The 16,461-nt window shown below is 48.4% G+C and overlaps 1 protein-coding gene across 4 annotated transcripts in view; it reads right to left on the bottom strand.

Annotated features, from left to right (window-relative positions):
- The window catches only part of Lig1 (DNA ligase 1), a 35,133-nt gene that overhangs the window by 11,456 nt on the left and 7,216 nt on the right, over positions 1-16,461 (bottom strand). For all 4 annotated transcript variants that reach the window (XM_006998137.4, XM_042272668.2, XM_042272665.2 and 1 more), the window contains exons 5-17: positions 16,207-16,339; positions 13,500-13,595; positions 11,158-11,265; positions 9,641-9,766; positions 9,423-9,498; positions 8,111-8,191; positions 7,794-7,850; positions 5,313-5,485; positions 4,443-4,609; positions 4,001-4,077; positions 1,847-1,938; positions 1,538-1,637; positions 319-404 (exon numbers count right to left, since the gene is read on the bottom strand). In XM_006998137.4, coding sequence (XP_006998199.1) covers positions 319-404; positions 1,538-1,637; positions 1,847-1,938; positions 4,001-4,077; positions 4,443-4,609; positions 5,313-5,485; positions 7,794-7,850; positions 8,111-8,191; positions 9,423-9,498; positions 9,641-9,766; positions 11,158-11,265; positions 13,500-13,595; positions 16,207-16,339 — 1,372 coding nt within the window. The remainder of the gene's footprint in view (positions 1-318; positions 405-1,537; positions 1,638-1,846; positions 1,939-4,000; positions 4,078-4,442; positions 4,610-5,312; positions 5,486-7,793; positions 7,851-8,110; positions 8,192-9,422; positions 9,499-9,640; positions 9,767-11,157; positions 11,266-13,499; positions 13,596-16,206; positions 16,340-16,461) is intronic.

Below are 16,461 nucleotides of genomic sequence, written 5' to 3'. Positions count from 1 at the left end.
TGACAGCTTCAAGACAGCAGAGGGACGAGATAAAAGGAATCCAGGTCCTTGGATGACCACTGAAGCACAGCTACATGCGCTATGGCTGCCAGCCGTGCTCTACACATGTAGATACATGACAGATTCTCCTTGGCCACTGCCTTCTGGGGAATCTTCGCTGCTGTAGCCCATGCTCTGTTCAGTTATAAGGGAGAGCTCAGGGGAAAAGGAAAGGGTCTCAGCGAAGGGAAACAGTACTCAGAAGCTGTCTGGGTGCAACTGCTCACACCAGCTCAACGGAGGACAGCTGCCCCCACCTCGAGGGCCATGGCGTGGTACCTGGGCTTAGCCTGCAGTGCTCTGGGAGACGTTCCAGGCCATGTTCCAGCAGCACAGGGATGATTCGATCCAGGTCAGGCACCTCACTAGGGAGGGGTTGGAGAGAAGAAAGCAAGATGACAAGGTCTTTTGTTTTCTTCCAAGTGCTGGGAGAAGGGGCAGAACCCAGGATCTTAGGCATATGAAGGCAATGTTCTGCTGCTGGGCCACACCCCAATCCAGATCAGGATGGATCTAGGAAGATACTGCTAGATTCTAGGTGTTAGATTCTAGGCATGGACTGTATCACTGAGACACGCTCTTAGCCCCTCACTAGTGGATTCTAGACAAACACTCAACTACTAAGCCACATCCCCACTCCATGATTTTATAAGACAAGATCTTCCTACCTACCCCAAGTCGGCCTATAACTTGAGATCCCAAGTGTGTACTGAGATTTCAGGTGTGTACCACCACACCCAGCCCATGAAGGTTCTTTCTAGAACTTGAAAACTCTGTCTATATACAAGTGCAAATACAGAGATCCCTCAGCCCATGCCAGACCTGGGCTCCTGAACACCTCTGCTTAACTCTGTGACCATGTCCTCAACTCCTCATCACTGTGTCCTCCTGTCAGTCACCACACATCATGCTGATTGTCTCCCTCAGCATGCAACCCCCATCACCCTTGCTCATGTCCTGAGAACAATGACTATGTCCCACTCAAGGTCACTGCTAACTTATTCCGCTAGTCTGGGAAAGGGCAGAGGGGGTCAGACAGAACTTGGCAGAGAGTGGAGCCTCCAGAGGCTGAGCCACGGGGAAATCTGTAAGAAACTCACGACTGCTGTATGCACAGCACCTAAGTCAGGCCCAGGTCAGGTGCCTTGGGGACATTTATGGAACTGCTCACAGCCCTCTTTCTAGTATGGTCACCCAGTCAAAGGTCTTAGGTCAACTGATGACCAAAATTCCTCCATGTGGCTCACTATAGAGCCCTAATCCTCTCTGTGCCCGTAACATCTATTACAAGTAGTCAGCAGGCTCTTCTCTGGGTCCCTTAGGGCTTTGGCTGGACCTCGGGGTGTCTTGTGCCTGCAGCCCCACATGCTGTCAGTGTCTGCCTCTCACTGCTCACAACTCAGTATCATCCCTGTCTTGACCACAGTCCCTTGCTGTTGGTAGACCCATGTCAGTCACTCACGTGTTAGCCATCACTCTGCCCATCCCTGCATCTCACCAGAAGGTCTGCTTCAAGATCATGCTTTGTTCTTCCAACCACATCTTTCTGGCCTCTGCTGTCTTGCCCTTCCCAGCATCCACAACAGCTGGGGGAAATTCTATGAAAAGACCCACCAGCAGCTTAGTGATGAACATGACCCTTCAACTATTCAAGGACCCAGGGTCACTGAGGGCAGTGTATGGCATGTGACAGGGAAAGGAATGAGGTGGGCTGCCCAGGAGCATTTTCAGAGGAGAATAGGGCAATAGATGGAGAAGGGAAGCCCTGGGAACAGTGTTGGCATAAAAATGGGCCAGAGTGACTCACCTTGGCCAGGGGGTGTGAGGCTCACAGCCTGGGCAAGTGCAGCCAAGACTGACTGCTCAGCCAGCCCGAGGCGCAGCCGTCCACTTAGGGACCTGAGGAGAGAGCAGCAGGGGTGAGCGAGCTGGCCGCTCTCCAGTCTGGCCCTCCACACTTTGCCTGCTCCTGTCTCCCCAACCTCCACCTTTTGTGGAACCTCTTAAATGTCCAGATAGTCTTCACAGCCTCAAAGGGGCCCAAGATATCACATAACCCGTAAATGACAGGGAAACTGAGGCCAGCCAGGAATAGCCATGACCACTGTTTATTCCTGGGAGACAGCAAGACCTTCACAGGTGAGAAGGTAGGGGCCTGTGGAAAGTAAGTCACAGGCAAAAGCTGAATCGAACAAGAGTCTGCTAGCAGGTGTGACAGTCAAGCACCTGACCCAGCCCAGGTTGTGCTTTAAGCCAGTCCCTCTACAGGGAGTAAACGACCCGCACCTCCACCCATATCAGCTGCAGTAAAGTTGATAGGCTCTACCTCAGAGTAGCTGGGAGAACTGAGGGCAAACAGTAGGTACAGGGCAGAACACCTAAAAATGGCTTCAAGACACACTTCAAGAGAGGTCAGGGACTTTCCTTCCACTGTCATGACAGCTTTATGCTGAACTCAGGCCAAGGCAGACATAAGGAATCAATCACAGAATTTACGCTTGAGCTCCAGAATCCTTCTCTAGGCAGGATCACCAATAGAGGGAAGTTAGCCCATGACAGGAAGTTATCATGATTTGATATGAAATATTCCCCACGAGCTCACATTTTAAATGCTTGTCCACAACTAGTGGTACTTTTTGAGCCTGTGGAAACTTCAGGAAACAGGGCCTACCCAATGGAAGCAGGTCACTAGGTCACTGCGCAGGAGATCATACATGCCTTGGTTCTAGTCTTACTCTCTGTTTCCTTGTCTGCTGTAGTACGAGGAGCCTCCTGCACATACTCCTGTGGCCACAAACCCTACCATGCCTTCCCCATCATAATGGACCCAAACCCTCCAAACCATGAACTAAAATACTCCTTTCCTCCATCAGGTATTCTTGCGGGCCACAAGAATATATTATAGAGATTCAGCTGTGTATTTATTAAAGCTTTACTTGGACCAGCCAAGAGTCTGTCAAAAGGCAAGCCATTTATTATAAATATTTGGTGTTATCCAGCTTTTAATATTTTCAGCTGTCTTCTGCTATGAAATTCTTGTGTGCCCAAATATTCCCAGACCATCTGGCAACAGTTCAGCTCCTCAGACCTGCTGAACTTCTAGGTAACTAACTCCCCCACCCCACCCACACACCCCACCCACACACCCCACCCCATTGAGCCTAGGAAACAAGCGGGCTGGAGGTGCATAACTCTGTTTCTTGTGCAAATGAAGCTCACACCATCCCTTTCCTCCATGCCTAGGGGCATGGCAGAGAGATTGACTGAGGACTATAGGGTGTTTTACATAACTAGGTGCAGTAAGGACTGGAGTGGAATTCCAGAGATGGATGCAACTGCATGGCCAGAGAGAGGAGAGCAAGAGTGAAGGGTACGGCAGGAATACAGGACAAGAACCACATGGCCAGAGAGAAGAGAGAAAGACAGGGGTTCAGTAGAGGGTAAAACAGATCTCTTGTAGAGTTTATCAGGGCCAGGGGTAAGGAGTCAGGAAGAATATAGATGGAAGACTGAAGGGACAGAGAAGAAAGATCAGGTCAAAAGCATAAGAGCTTACTAAAACTCTGAGGACCGGATGACTGGGCACAGAGAGGAACTGAATGTGAGGACTGGGCTGAAACTGTGTAAATAGAATTGGCATAGAAGAATAAAGTGAATGGACTAAAGAACTCAAGTGTATCTAGATTCATTCCCACGCCGATGGTAGTGTCCCTTATGGGCCCCCTGGGATAGTATAATATTAAGGCTTAATATTAAGGACTAGCCTTAATATTATACAAAAAGGTAGTTTGACCACAGTACTGCAAAAGTAACTAACAAGGCTTCCTATGCAGAGTCAGAACTGGGCCATGTTGGTACTTTTCTCATCACAAGGCAGTCGGGTTGTTAACAGTGCTGGAGCTGCCAGGTGCTCACAATGTAGGCCCATATGCCTCCCCAGTCTCATGAGCCCCACGTTTACCTGGCAATGAACCGGGCTTCCGAGTGGCGGCAGGCAACAAAAAGGCCCTTGATGATGTCCATCTTCTTGGCCATGGACTGAACAAAGTGGAGAATAGGGAAGGCATCATCAGAGGAGGAACCAGACACTTTTCAGCTTTGGAAAAGCTGCCACCGACACCACCTGTTGTAGCCTCTTGCTCTGAGAGCAATGGATGGCAATGAACTAGCTCTCTCTGCCTCTCTCCCTTTGTCCAACAAGTACTAACAAGAGTTCTGACCCCCAGGAGGCATAGCATTAGGTGCTAAGGTCTCCAGAGAACAGGATGAGACACTGTGAACATACAAGCAGAAAAGAACACTCAGCCCCCACAGTCAAAGAACACAGTCCCTTCCACATGCTTTGCTTTAGGTCCTGGGACATCTGGGTGTTGTGTTGGGATGAGCCACACTGATCCACTTACAGCACTGCCAGTGAGCCGGGCAATGTCACAGAATTTGGCAAAGACTCCAGAGGTGGTGAGTGGAGGTGGGGGCAGCATGAGTCTCTGAGTGCTGCGGCTGTTCTCGGCCACCAGCCCCACATCACCCTTCTCTGCTACCTCAGCCCGGACGGACTCCAGCTGACGACCTTGATAGAGGAGACAGTGGGGAAGGAAGAGGGAAGGGGACATTGAGGCTACCTGTGTCCCTTCCCTGGCTGGATGTTTCTCCAGTTATCTGGGCTTGTGGGCTTTCCCCTTTCCTACAGATTGCTTCATTGGTACAACTAGTAAGTACCTGCTCCCATTAGGTCAGTGTAAGAAGCCCAAGCGACAGCCATTCAGAGGAAGACAGGCAGCTGGGTGAGCACACCCCAACTCAGAGATGTGTGGATGGGACTGAAATCCTCAGGATGGGATGAAGCCAATGGGAGTAGAGAGGATTTTCTGTTCTATCCTTAGTTGGTCTATAATGGTCTCCAGCCTCTTATTTATTGTGTTTCTGTTGTTCTACCATTCTAAAATAGTCATTACCATATGGGGTGTACCTTGACCTTGTTTATGGTCCAAAGCAGAGTCCCATTACGGCACACTTAGGTAAGAGCAGGGGGCTCACAAGATGGACAGTCAGGCAGTCAAGACAACTCAATGACTGAGTTGTGTCCCGGTGTCGCGCCTCTCCATCCCACAGACCCTGTCCCAACACAGGCTGTGCTGCCACACCCTGTACTGCCCAGATCTTAAAATTCTGGCCGTGCCAAGTACTCTTCCCCACTGGCCTCTTCCTCTACCCTGACCCACCCCCAACTCCTTCACAACCTCCAAGTGCCCCCTCCTGTTGGTCCCTCCTACCTGTGGCCTGGGCAACTGCCTTGAGGAGGACACCATCACCAACACCCAGCTCTAGTCCCTGCTGAGGTGGCCCGAGGCGGCTGAGGCTGAGGTAGAGGACAGGGAGCAGGTCTGGAGGTGACAGGGCCACCACGGAGCGCAGCAGGTTGCTCAGTGTCTCCACCATCTTGAGCCTGGAGGAAAGGGCCAGAGTATGTCCACCTATTTCATGGTCAGTAGGGTGTGGGGTCCCAGGAAGTAAGGGGGTGGGGGAAAGGAACAAGAGAAAGGAGAGGGAGGGAGAACCAAAGGAGCAAGGACAGCTTGCCTGGAAGGGTGACTGTGAAAATGACAATGTAGATGGTAGTAATCACTAACAGAGGACAGCAGCCATGCAGACACCTCCTCAAGAAGGCATTGCTTTTAAATCCTTCCCACCATTTAACTGATGGATCCTCATGTCCCCTCTGAGACAGGTGACATTATTATCTCCAGTCTCCAAGTGAGAAAACAGGCATGGAAAGACCATGATTTGCCCAAGGTCATGAAGCATCAGGTTGAGGTTCAGGCTGAGGTTCAGGCCAAGGCTGTTCATTCTAGGACACTCCAGCCACTGAAAAGGATGGCCATGCTGCCTGTGAAGCGTTGGTTATGGCGACACAGAAACTGCAGGCTTTCTATTTGCCCCACTTCTGTACCTGACTGAAGAGGCTGTGTGGGCTGGGGGTGAAGATGGAGGAGTGCCTGAGAACAGCCAGTTAAACACCACAGGTGGGAATCCCAGAAAAGAAACCAGGACAGAAACCGGCAAGTGCCACAATGCAAAGGCAGGCAGGGATCCCTGTCACTAACAGCTCTGTGTCTACAGTCTGATGATCTTGGTTCTAACGATGATCCTAAACCACAAGACATCAACACAAAGGAAGCCAGTCCAGACACATGAGGACACTCCACTGCTTTTGAAGGTTTTCTAGAAAATCTTCCAAAAGAACCTTAGAAAGGGAGGGAGGGAGGGAGGGAGGGAGGGAGGAAGGGAGGGAGGGAGGGAGGGAGGGAGGGAGGGAGGAAAGAAGGAAAGAAGGAAAGAAGGAAAGAAGGAAAAAAGGAAAGGAAGGAAGAAAAGAAGGAAGACAGACAAACTGTATACCCCTGTCCCCATGATTTTAGATTATGGGTCAGGACAGCCACTTGCAGTTCTTTCTAAGCAGAATGTATGAGATTCTCCAAAAGCTATTGTCTCCCTATGTCATGTTGATAAATTCAGTCTCCATAAAAGGCAGAGATGTATGGTCTCCCCTTTATTCATAGGGAAACTGAGTCTCAGAGAGGGAGGCTGAGCCACCTGCCACAGGCACAAAGCCAGGAAGCAGAGCAATGTTAACTGTCCCATTGGCCACTTTACCCAGCTGCTGCTACAAGCCACTTTCTGAGCTACAGCTATCCTGGTACTCAAGGTCCTTCCCACATCCTCCATCACCTCACTGTGGGGTTACACCCCATGGGAAGTTCTTAAACATTCCCAAGAAAACATTTCTAACGACAAAGCATTAAGGGCAGCCTAAAGATGTATAAAAATGAAGGCATAGAAAAGTTTAAATATGCCAGGAAAGCTTAAGCCAACAGGGAGAAGTAAAAATGAGGTTGATTAAACATGCAAAGGCAGAATGAGGTACACTCCATAATACTTATAGCACCTACACACACAGAAGAAAGCAAAGGAGCAAAGGAGCCAACATGGACCACTGATACTGAGCATCACTAAGAGGGAAGGCTCTGCAGGGGAAGTCTGGCAAGCAAAGTTACCCTCTCTGTAACCAAGACTGGACTTCCATTCACTTAAGATGAGGAAGCAAGACTGAAGTCACTTTGTGTGACACATTTCCTGTAATTCCTAGAATCTGTTTCCTAACCCTGCAGATCTGGCTGATCCTTCTGTTTCATTCAGGCACATTCAACCTTTGACACCGACAGGTGAGGTCATCTGCAAGGTTCACGCTCCAGAACAGTGCAATCACGTTATAGTCAATGAGAGACAGTTCTCACGATGCATTAAGTGTACGATGTCTGTGTTTAGCCACATTCATAGCCATCTTGGCTGCATGCAGCCTTTGGACACAGGCTGGACCCACTTAGACTAAGATAATATGCCATCAGAAATAATATTGTAGCCAGGTATAGTGGTATGCGCCTTTAATACCAGCATTCAGAAGACAAAGGTAGGCAAATCTCCTTGAGTTTGAGGCCAGCCTGGTCTACATGCTAACTTCCAAACCAGCCAGGGCTACATAGAGAGACCTTGTCTCAAAAACCAAAAGAAAAAGAAATGATGCTGAGGGTCTTCTGAGGCTGGGCCTCAAAATGATGTGAGCCATTTTTATGACTAGACAGTGACTATATGGGGAGAAGAGGTGAGGAAAGACCACAGAGTAGGAGGCGGCACACGATGCCACGCTCAGCACAGAGCCACAGAGCACCTGCCCCCAGACCTGAGTAATTAGTTACCGAGCAGAAACCTCCTCTATCTTCTCAAATGTCCGGGCCACAGCAAGAAAGGGAACCCTGGGGAAGGAAAAGAGATGCAAGAACCACTTGAATAGGACATCACATCCTGTATCCATCCTGCTTCCTCACACCCTCCTAGGGGATAGCCTTGCCAACACCAAAATGCAGAGGCAACTATCCACTAACCCTTCCCATGGTGCCGTGTCCCAAAACAGGAATGGGAGAGATGTGACAACTCCTCCAACAGAGGCCAAAGTGATAGCCTCCCACAGTCACAGGGACAGAAGTAGGACAGCATGGGAAGGCTAACTTCTTACTTCTGGCCATGTTTCCAGCAGGCATCTTCAATGGGATGGTAGTTACTCTTGGAAGGATTGTAATTTGTTGGATCCAGGGTTCTATGAAGACAAAGGAGAAATAAAATTGGATAACTCTGGGTCTACAAAGTTACTTCTCAAAGGAATGTTTCTACTATGTTTTGGATCTGGCTCTCAAGGCCAAAGGCCACCACATTTCCATCTCTTCACTGGTAGAATCTAGGCAGGGGCTCTACCACTGGGCCTCTAGCCCCTCACTGGTTGATTCTAGATAGATGCTCTACTACTGAACCACACCCCAGCCCCTCACTGAGAGGGAATTCTATGCAGGGGTTCTACAACTGAGCCATACCTCTAGCCCCTCGCTGGTGGGTTCTAGGCAGGGGCTCTACCACTGAGCCACACTCTCAGCTCCTCACTGGGGGATTCTAGGCAGGGGCTCTACCACTGAGCCACACTTCCAGCCCCTCACTGGGGGATTCTAGGCAGGTGCTCTACCACTGAGCCACACTCTCAGCTCCTCACTGGGTGGTGATTCTAAAAAAGTCCTCTACCACTGAGCCACAACCCCAGCCCACATATGGTTTTGAGTAAGGCAAGAATGGGGTCTGATCCCTTTAGTTTATAGGATGTTTTTGCCACCTATCCACCTGACTAGTTATTCAACAAATCTTCTTGTGTTCATAAACAGTGGTATAAGAGTGGTCCAATCTCAATAAAACAATCACGTAGCAGCCTATTCAGAGAACCACAACTCTAATCCACAGTCTATATGAGGAAAGAGCAGCAGCTCTACATGGTCTGTACCATGGGCTGGCACAGAGGCCCTCGGGAGACACCAATGAAGATATCTGTTGTTTCTAGAACATGTGCTCAACCTGGCAAGCTCAGTATGGTGAAATCAAAGTGCTAAGGACTGAGGACAGAGTGATGGGTAAGGACCAGTGGACAAAGGGCCTTAAGATTTTGTCCGGGGGATAGCGCAGAACCACTGCTAAGCAGGTGGATGGGGTGAGAGGTAAGGAAACCCATGATTACATTACTGTGTCACATAGGTGCCTTTACTCCTTTGAGGGTCAGGCTGGAGGCTGGAGGTCAGGCAAGAGGCCAAGCAATCAATGGATATGCAAACTCTGTCCCTGAGCAGTTCTTACTCTGCCTGCAACCTAAGGCTTTGCAATAGGGGCCAAAGACGTCCAAAATACTGACCAATGGCCGAGCCCTGCAAGAGGAGGAAGCCCAAGCCTGGGCTGAGTCATGGGATGGAGAAGGGAATTTGCTAGATGTTTGTCAGACCTGGGCACCGACTCACCCCTTGGTCTCTTCTTTCCTTGGAGTACCTGACTCTTCTTGTTTCACTTCAGCTTTCACTGCTGGCTTCCGGGGGCCTGCAAGGGAAGATGGGGAGTAGAGGGTGCTTACTCCTGATAGTCCCCACCTCCCAAGCCTTGTCCAGCCAGCACAGCCTGAACAGAGCCCACGACCTGCCGCCTGCACAGCCCAGAGGGACAGAGAGGGAGAGGTGCTCACTGAAGAAGCTGCTGAGTGTCTTGCCACCTCTGGCAGGAGGCTTGCTCTGCTCCTCTTCTTGAGGCTCCTGTTTTACGCCAGCCTTACACACTGGAACGTTCTCTGTCTTTGTCAGGGGTACTGACTCTGAAGTGAGAGAGGACAGATGGTGATACAAACTGTTTCTCCCTCTAGATTTTAAAATTCGAAGGTCACTGTGCCCTAGAAGTGGAAAATCAAACAATCTGACCTTTCTCCATCTGCTATATAAATGCAGGGCCTCTCTGGCCTGATGTTTACTCCTCAGAAAGCACAGCTGGCTTTCATTAAGAAAGACTTAGGAATGGCAGTGAAAAGAAACCTCAGCACCCAGCTAGGTGGCATCTGCCTGAAATCCCAGCTATTCAGAACAGAGACAGAAGGACTGCAAAATTACAAGGCCACCCTGGACTACACAGGAAAATCCTGTCTCAGACAAACAAATGAACACAAAGAGTTAAGGTGTGGCTCAGTAGCAGAGCACCTGCCTAGAACCCCATAGTGAGAGCGCTGAGGTATAGCTCAGTGTTAAACACTTGCCTAGCGTGAGTCAGGCTCTACATTTCACCACCAGCATCACTAAAGTAAATAAATAGATGATAGATAGATAGATAGATAGATAGATAGATAGATAGATAGATAGATAGATAGATAGATAGATAGATAGATAAAGTCTTGGTGTGATTTGAACAAAAGTCCCACTGTTCTTGCACTTGTAGAAAACCAGATCTCAGTATGTCATAAAACCGTCTCTGCAAATGTCACCTATGACACAGGGTCTCAAGAACACCAGGGCACAGAAGCTGCGCCATGGCCTCCAAGGGCATTCCCACTTCTGAATCTCATAACTAAGTTTAGATGTTGCTCTTACTAAACACCTACTTAGTTCATTGTATTTGACTGGCACCTATGATGTCTTTGTTTTTGTTTTGTTTTGTTTCATTTTTTTGTTTTTTTGTTTGGTTTTTTGAGGCAGGGTTTCTCTGTGTAACAGTCCTGGCTGTCCTGGAACTCACTTTGTAGACCAGGCTGGCCTGAAACTCACAGAGATCCACCTGCCTCTGCCTCCCAAGTGCTGGGATTAAAGGCGTGCGCCACCACTGCCCAGCTTGGCACCTATGATGTCTAAAAGCACTTTATTTGGGGGCTCTTTCCTCTTTTCCCTCATGCAAACAATAAACCAGTACTAACAATAAAACTCATGATTATCTTGGGAGTTTACACTGAACCAGCTTGGGCTAGAGAGTCTGTGCCTTGTTTTAAATGACACCATCAAAAGACAAGTAACGCCGGGCGGTGGTGGCGCACGCCTTTAATCCCAGCACTCGGGAGGCAGAGGCAGGCGGATCTCTGTGAGTTCGAGGCCAGCCTGGGCTACCAAGTGAGTTCCAGGAAAGGCGCAAAGCTACACAAGAGAAACCCTGTCTCGAAAAACCAAAAAAAAAAAAAGACAAGTAACACCCCAATCAGGACATGAAGCTGGGGGATAAGCAACTCACCAGGGGACTTTGCAGGCTCAGGGGGCACTATGGGCTGGCCCCCCTCCTTTTCTTCCTTCCGTTTTACATCTTCAGCCTCTGTGAGGCTTTCTGTTGGGGTCTGTGCTTCTGGTGACAGACAGAAACATTAAATGGCAGTGAGGCCTAAAAGCACTCCTGTTAGGATTCTGCCACCACTCCAGCTGCATGGCCACACATGTGCAGTTCAGCAGCTAAGTAAGGGAGGAGTCTTACGTCATCAGTGTGCGCACTGGTGATTGATTATGTGCGCACAATGTGGTCACGCAGTCAGCGCATGCATGTGTGGCATAGCTCCATAAGCCTACCTGAGCATGTTTACAGGAATCCTTAAAAAGCCAGATACAGACTCCCTCTCCTCTCCATTCTGTTCTCTCCTGCCCCAAGTCCCTCCCTCTTCTGCGACCCCCCCCCACGTGCTTCTTCCCCGGGCCTGGTTCTTTTGTCTCCCCCCACAATAAAGCTCTGCTACTAGGTTTTTGTCATGGTTTGTGCCTCATGACATTTCCGCACGGTAACCAGCACCGCCTATCATTTTTAAAAACAACTCCCACCCATTAGATAGTCCTAGGCAGGAAAGTCACAAGTTCAAAGCCTGCCTGGACTACAGAGTAAATTTAATTTTTAGTCTGGGCAACTCTGTGAGACCCTGTTTCAAAAACAAGATACTGAAATGTAACTCTGTAATCCAGCACTTGCCTAGCCTAAACTTTTTTTTTTTTTTTAAACATACTGAAAAGCTATCCCCCTGGTAATGATAACATCACAAACACTAACTTGGGGGAAATTTGCCTTAGGACAAAGATACTCCTTTTACTTCAAGATACTCAGAATGGCTAAAATCTCCAACTTCTAGGGAAATTTTTTACCAACTACAAATTGCCAATAGGAAATCAAGACTCCACCAAATAATTCAAACCTGCCATAGGAAACTGAGCATAATTTTTTCTTATCACATAAACAAGAACCTGGATGTGTCAGAGACTGCAACTGATGGAATCACAGACAACCCCAATGGACACCCCCACCCCCGACACACACCCGCCTCCCCCCCTGCTTCCCCACCCCCATTTCCCTGCACTGCACCAAGACAAAGGGAACCAGAACCCTCTCAATAGCCTGACATTCTACAGTTTCCAAGGGAACACAGCGACACCTGCTGGACATTAAGTGAAAACTAGCTGAAGGAATTTTAAGTTTTCAGTTGTCTCAAAATAGGAGGTAGATCTTGTAAAGGCAATGCAGACCCCATGTTAGGGTAGGGCCACCAGCTGTACTCAGTCCCATGAAGGACTTCAGGAACGTGCCATGACAACTCAGACACAGAAGAGTATGCTCCTGCAGACATTCTGTCTGTGGTTTATGGCCCTTGAAGATATCCAGATAATCCTGTTCAGCGGGTTGTAGTTCCCCACCAAAAGTCTAACCCAATGGTTTCAAATGTGGCTTTGTGCCCAAAGTCTAGACCAACAGTTTCAAAAAATCACCTTGCCCCATATCCTTTCTACCCAATCCCAAGCATGTAATTTCCGGCTTGTGCTTTTTCCCTATAAACTCTTTACACCTGGGTTCGTGGCCGCCGCCACATTTCCTTCCATCTGCCGTACAGTGGCCCACGTTGAACCTGACAATAAAAGGACCCTTATGTGCTTGCATTGGAAACCGGCTCCTTGGTGGTCTCTGGGGGTTTCAAGAAACCGGTACAACACATCTCAAAGAATATCCTTGGATAAACTTACTACCCTGCAATTGAGATGTATTATATGAGAGAAGAATAATTTTTGAAAAAAAAAGAAAAAACAAAAAATAAGTAAAACTTCAGCAAAGCAATGGTTAAAAAATAATAATTTCCATTAAATAAAAACAAAATTAGTTATACACAATAATGAATTAAGACAAAAAAAGTTTCAAAAAGTTTTCATGATGAGCTTCTGTGTACTAGAGTATGGAATGTTTATTCATTTAACTATTTGAAACAGGGTCTTGTAATATGGAACAAACGGACCTCAAACTGGCAGGGATCCTCCTGCCTCAGCCTCCTGAGTGCTATGATTACAGACATAGGCCACCAAGTCTGGTTCCAAGTGTGAAATGTTGACTTAGAAGGTTTAGATATCAGATCTGGAAGTCCAAACATCTTGTACTGCACACATCTCCCCCTCCCAGACCCTTGAAGGTCCCCGTTCTATGTGCGTGTACCCACCCCCCCCACACATTCACACACACACACACACACACACACACACAAGCACGTGCATGCATACACACACACACACACACACACACACACACACACACACACTCCTCTCATCCTGGTCCCTCACCTTCTTTCTTCTTCCTTTTCTTGGCTGCTCTGTCTTTGTCCTCATCCTGCTCCTCCACAGTGTCCTCAATTGTCCGTTTCGGGAGCTGCTTCCGAGCTGGGGAGGCAAAGGGAGGACTCTGGCTGACCACAGTTTATCTGTGGCTGCCCCAGTGAGATCAGACACTGCCTGGTCAACAGGGTGACTTAGAAGGTTCCAGATCCCCTTCCTCTTCTGTACCTGCCATAGCCACTACCCCAATAAGCTCTGAATCTGTGACCTTGACTGAGTCACTTAACCTCTGTTCCCCCCCACACACACCTTCTTGCATTCTGAGAAGGAAACAAGCTCTAGTAAACAATAACAATCTGGTGTCCGAGAGCCCTGAGGATCCAGCCAGTCCTCTGTAGCTCACATCTTACCACACACTATCCTCAAGCTGCCTCCCTGTTCTTCAAACCAGTGTAGTCTCTAGAAACACCAGAGTCAGAATTCCCACACATGTTGTGTTATTCCTACCTGGGGCCTTTGCACATGTGGCTCCTATCTGGGATGGTCTCACTTGCCTTCAGAGCTCCCAGAGCAGCCCTGTGACTGGCTCTATTCAGGGAACTGCTTATGTGATATTAAACTTTAGCACTTAAAGAGGGGGGCAAACTGGAAAACCTAGTTTTAAACCATATATTATGATCTGAACACAATTTCAATTCTAAATTATAAGCAGTCTTTTTCTTAATGCTAAAGGTATGGGCTCCTATCTGAAGGGTCTCTAGCCAGCCCAAGCTTGGCAAACATGGCCCTGGCAGGCCTTGCCCTTCTCCCCCACTCCCTCTGCTTTGCTAAAAACCATTAGATTGCATTCCTAAAGCTGGACACCAAGGCCTAGTCCCTTATTTGGCCACTTCCTCCTCCTGAGGCTGACTACCAATATCCAGCTATCAAAGTATTAAAGTCCAGCAATCAAAAGTCCCCTTTGGCTGACTTAATTAACAGCCCAGTTAAATTTAAACACCTCATTCTAGTTTCTAGTAGAAGGTTTCCTCTTCTACCTTTATAAACTGCCATTTTCCTATGTGCCACATCTGTCTCCTCTCTAACCAGAGGCAGTCCTTTGTCCCCTTCTGGGTCAAATACCTCTTCCCCCATCCCTTATTCCCTTCCCCTTCTCCCTCATCATCTATCTCCTGTCTTTGCCTCTTACTCCCTGCTCTTTGTCCCTCTAAAGCAAATAAAGCTCCTTTGTGCTGAGAAGTTGGTCTTGGGGTATCCTGAGCCAATACTGATTCCTTCACTATTCATTAAAATTTGACCAAATCTGGAATTCTTAGGAAACACACCTCTGTGCCTGTGAGGGCATTCCTGGTGAGTTTTAACTGTGGGAGACTCACCCTGAATTTGAGATGGCAGCATCCTACCAGCTGGGGACAGGGAACGTATGAAAACAAAGGAGGAGAAAGCGAGCCGAGCACCAGTATTGTCTCCTTCTGCTTCCGGACATGGATGCAATGTGACCAGCTGTCATGCCTTCCCAGTCATTATGGACTGCACTCTCAAAGTGTGAACCAAAATAAACTCCCCTAGCTTTAAGATGCTTTGGGCAGGTCTTTTGTCACAGTAATGAGAAGGGAAAAAAAAAAATACACTAAGTCTTCAAAATCTGACATGCTCTATGTATGTGTCAATCCAGACATCAGGTTTTTGTCATGAATATTTAATCTGTGTTTAGGTTTTTAAAAACTGACAGCATTCTGCACAAAAAGCAGATTCCTACACCCAAGTTGCTCATGGGACACTGGAAAGTCTTCACTTGCTGAAGCCAGCTCAGGTGGAACACCCTGCATGAAATGCTTGGGTCCAGTGGTATTGCATCATTTGGGATTTTCAATTTTAAGTCTGCAGACTACAATGGCTGAACTGGCGAGCATCACAGATCTGAAGATCGGGCATGCTCGTTTGCACCAGCTTCACAATGTCCATTAACCAACACACCACAAGCTGCCATCTCAAGTCACCACATTACAAGTCATCAGACCAGGCTCAGAGTCCCCAGGTCACATGTGGGCCTCTCACCTGGCCCTTATCCACACCAAGTCTTCTCCTTCCAGCCTGTCTCAGGCTGATTCTCTAGGATATTCTCCAGTCTATTCACTCAATGTTCCCAACTCTGTGTTCCCTGTGCCAGAACTCCAGACCTAAGTGACCAAGATGTTCCCAATGTATTCACACTACCTGGAATCTTCTTCCTCTCTCCTATCCCAGTTGGCTCTCTTTGCCTTTCAGGGATCAGGTTAGTTACCCTCTCTTCCAGAAGTCTCCACACATGCATCTTTGGGTTCCTACCAAGAGCCATGGGTAGCGATCACTCCCCATGACAATCACAATTTCCAACATGTACTGACTGAGCGCTGACTGGGGGCCAAGCCTAGCCATTAACTTTACATGAATCAGCCTTTAATCCTGGCACTTCTGGGCAGTTGGCACTGTATTTCAGACCACCTGGTCCACAGGTAAAGTAGCCACACCTCCACAAAGGTGAAGCTGTGCCTCAGGTCACACAGCTGAGGGACAGTTAACCGTGCTCACCACCACAGTATGACCATCACCACCACAGTACGACCATCACCACCAGAGTTCGACCATCACCACCGCAGGACTACCATCAGGGCCACTGGAAGGAGGACCACCATGGGCAGTACAGACGGAAAGGAAGGAGTTGGCCTGTCCTTACCAGTGCGACGCTTCGGGAATCCTGATGGGGAGATGTCCATGGAGGGGCTGCTTCTTTCTGAGAAGGAAGGACTGTTCTCAGGATATGTGTCAGGGCTGGGAGGAGAGCTCTGTTTGGAGTCTGAAACGGACTTCTGGAAGGAGACAGGAAAACAGTTCTAGAATAAAGAGGTTGCACACCTCACCTGGCAGTTGCAGCTACCATGCTTCAGAGCAGAATGGACTCAGTCATCCCCACTCAAGCCATCTTCTCTCA

This window comes from Peromyscus maniculatus, chromosome 1, assembly GCF_049852395.1.
Source record: "Peromyscus maniculatus bairdii isolate BWxNUB_F1_BW_parent chromosome 1, HU_Pman_BW_mat_3.1, whole genome shotgun sequence".
In the NCBI taxonomy this organism is placed as follows: Eukaryota; Metazoa; Chordata; class Mammalia; order Rodentia; family Cricetidae; genus Peromyscus; species Peromyscus maniculatus.
Note: the sequence above shows the minus strand (reverse complement) of the source record. Positions and strands in the feature narration are given on the sequence as shown.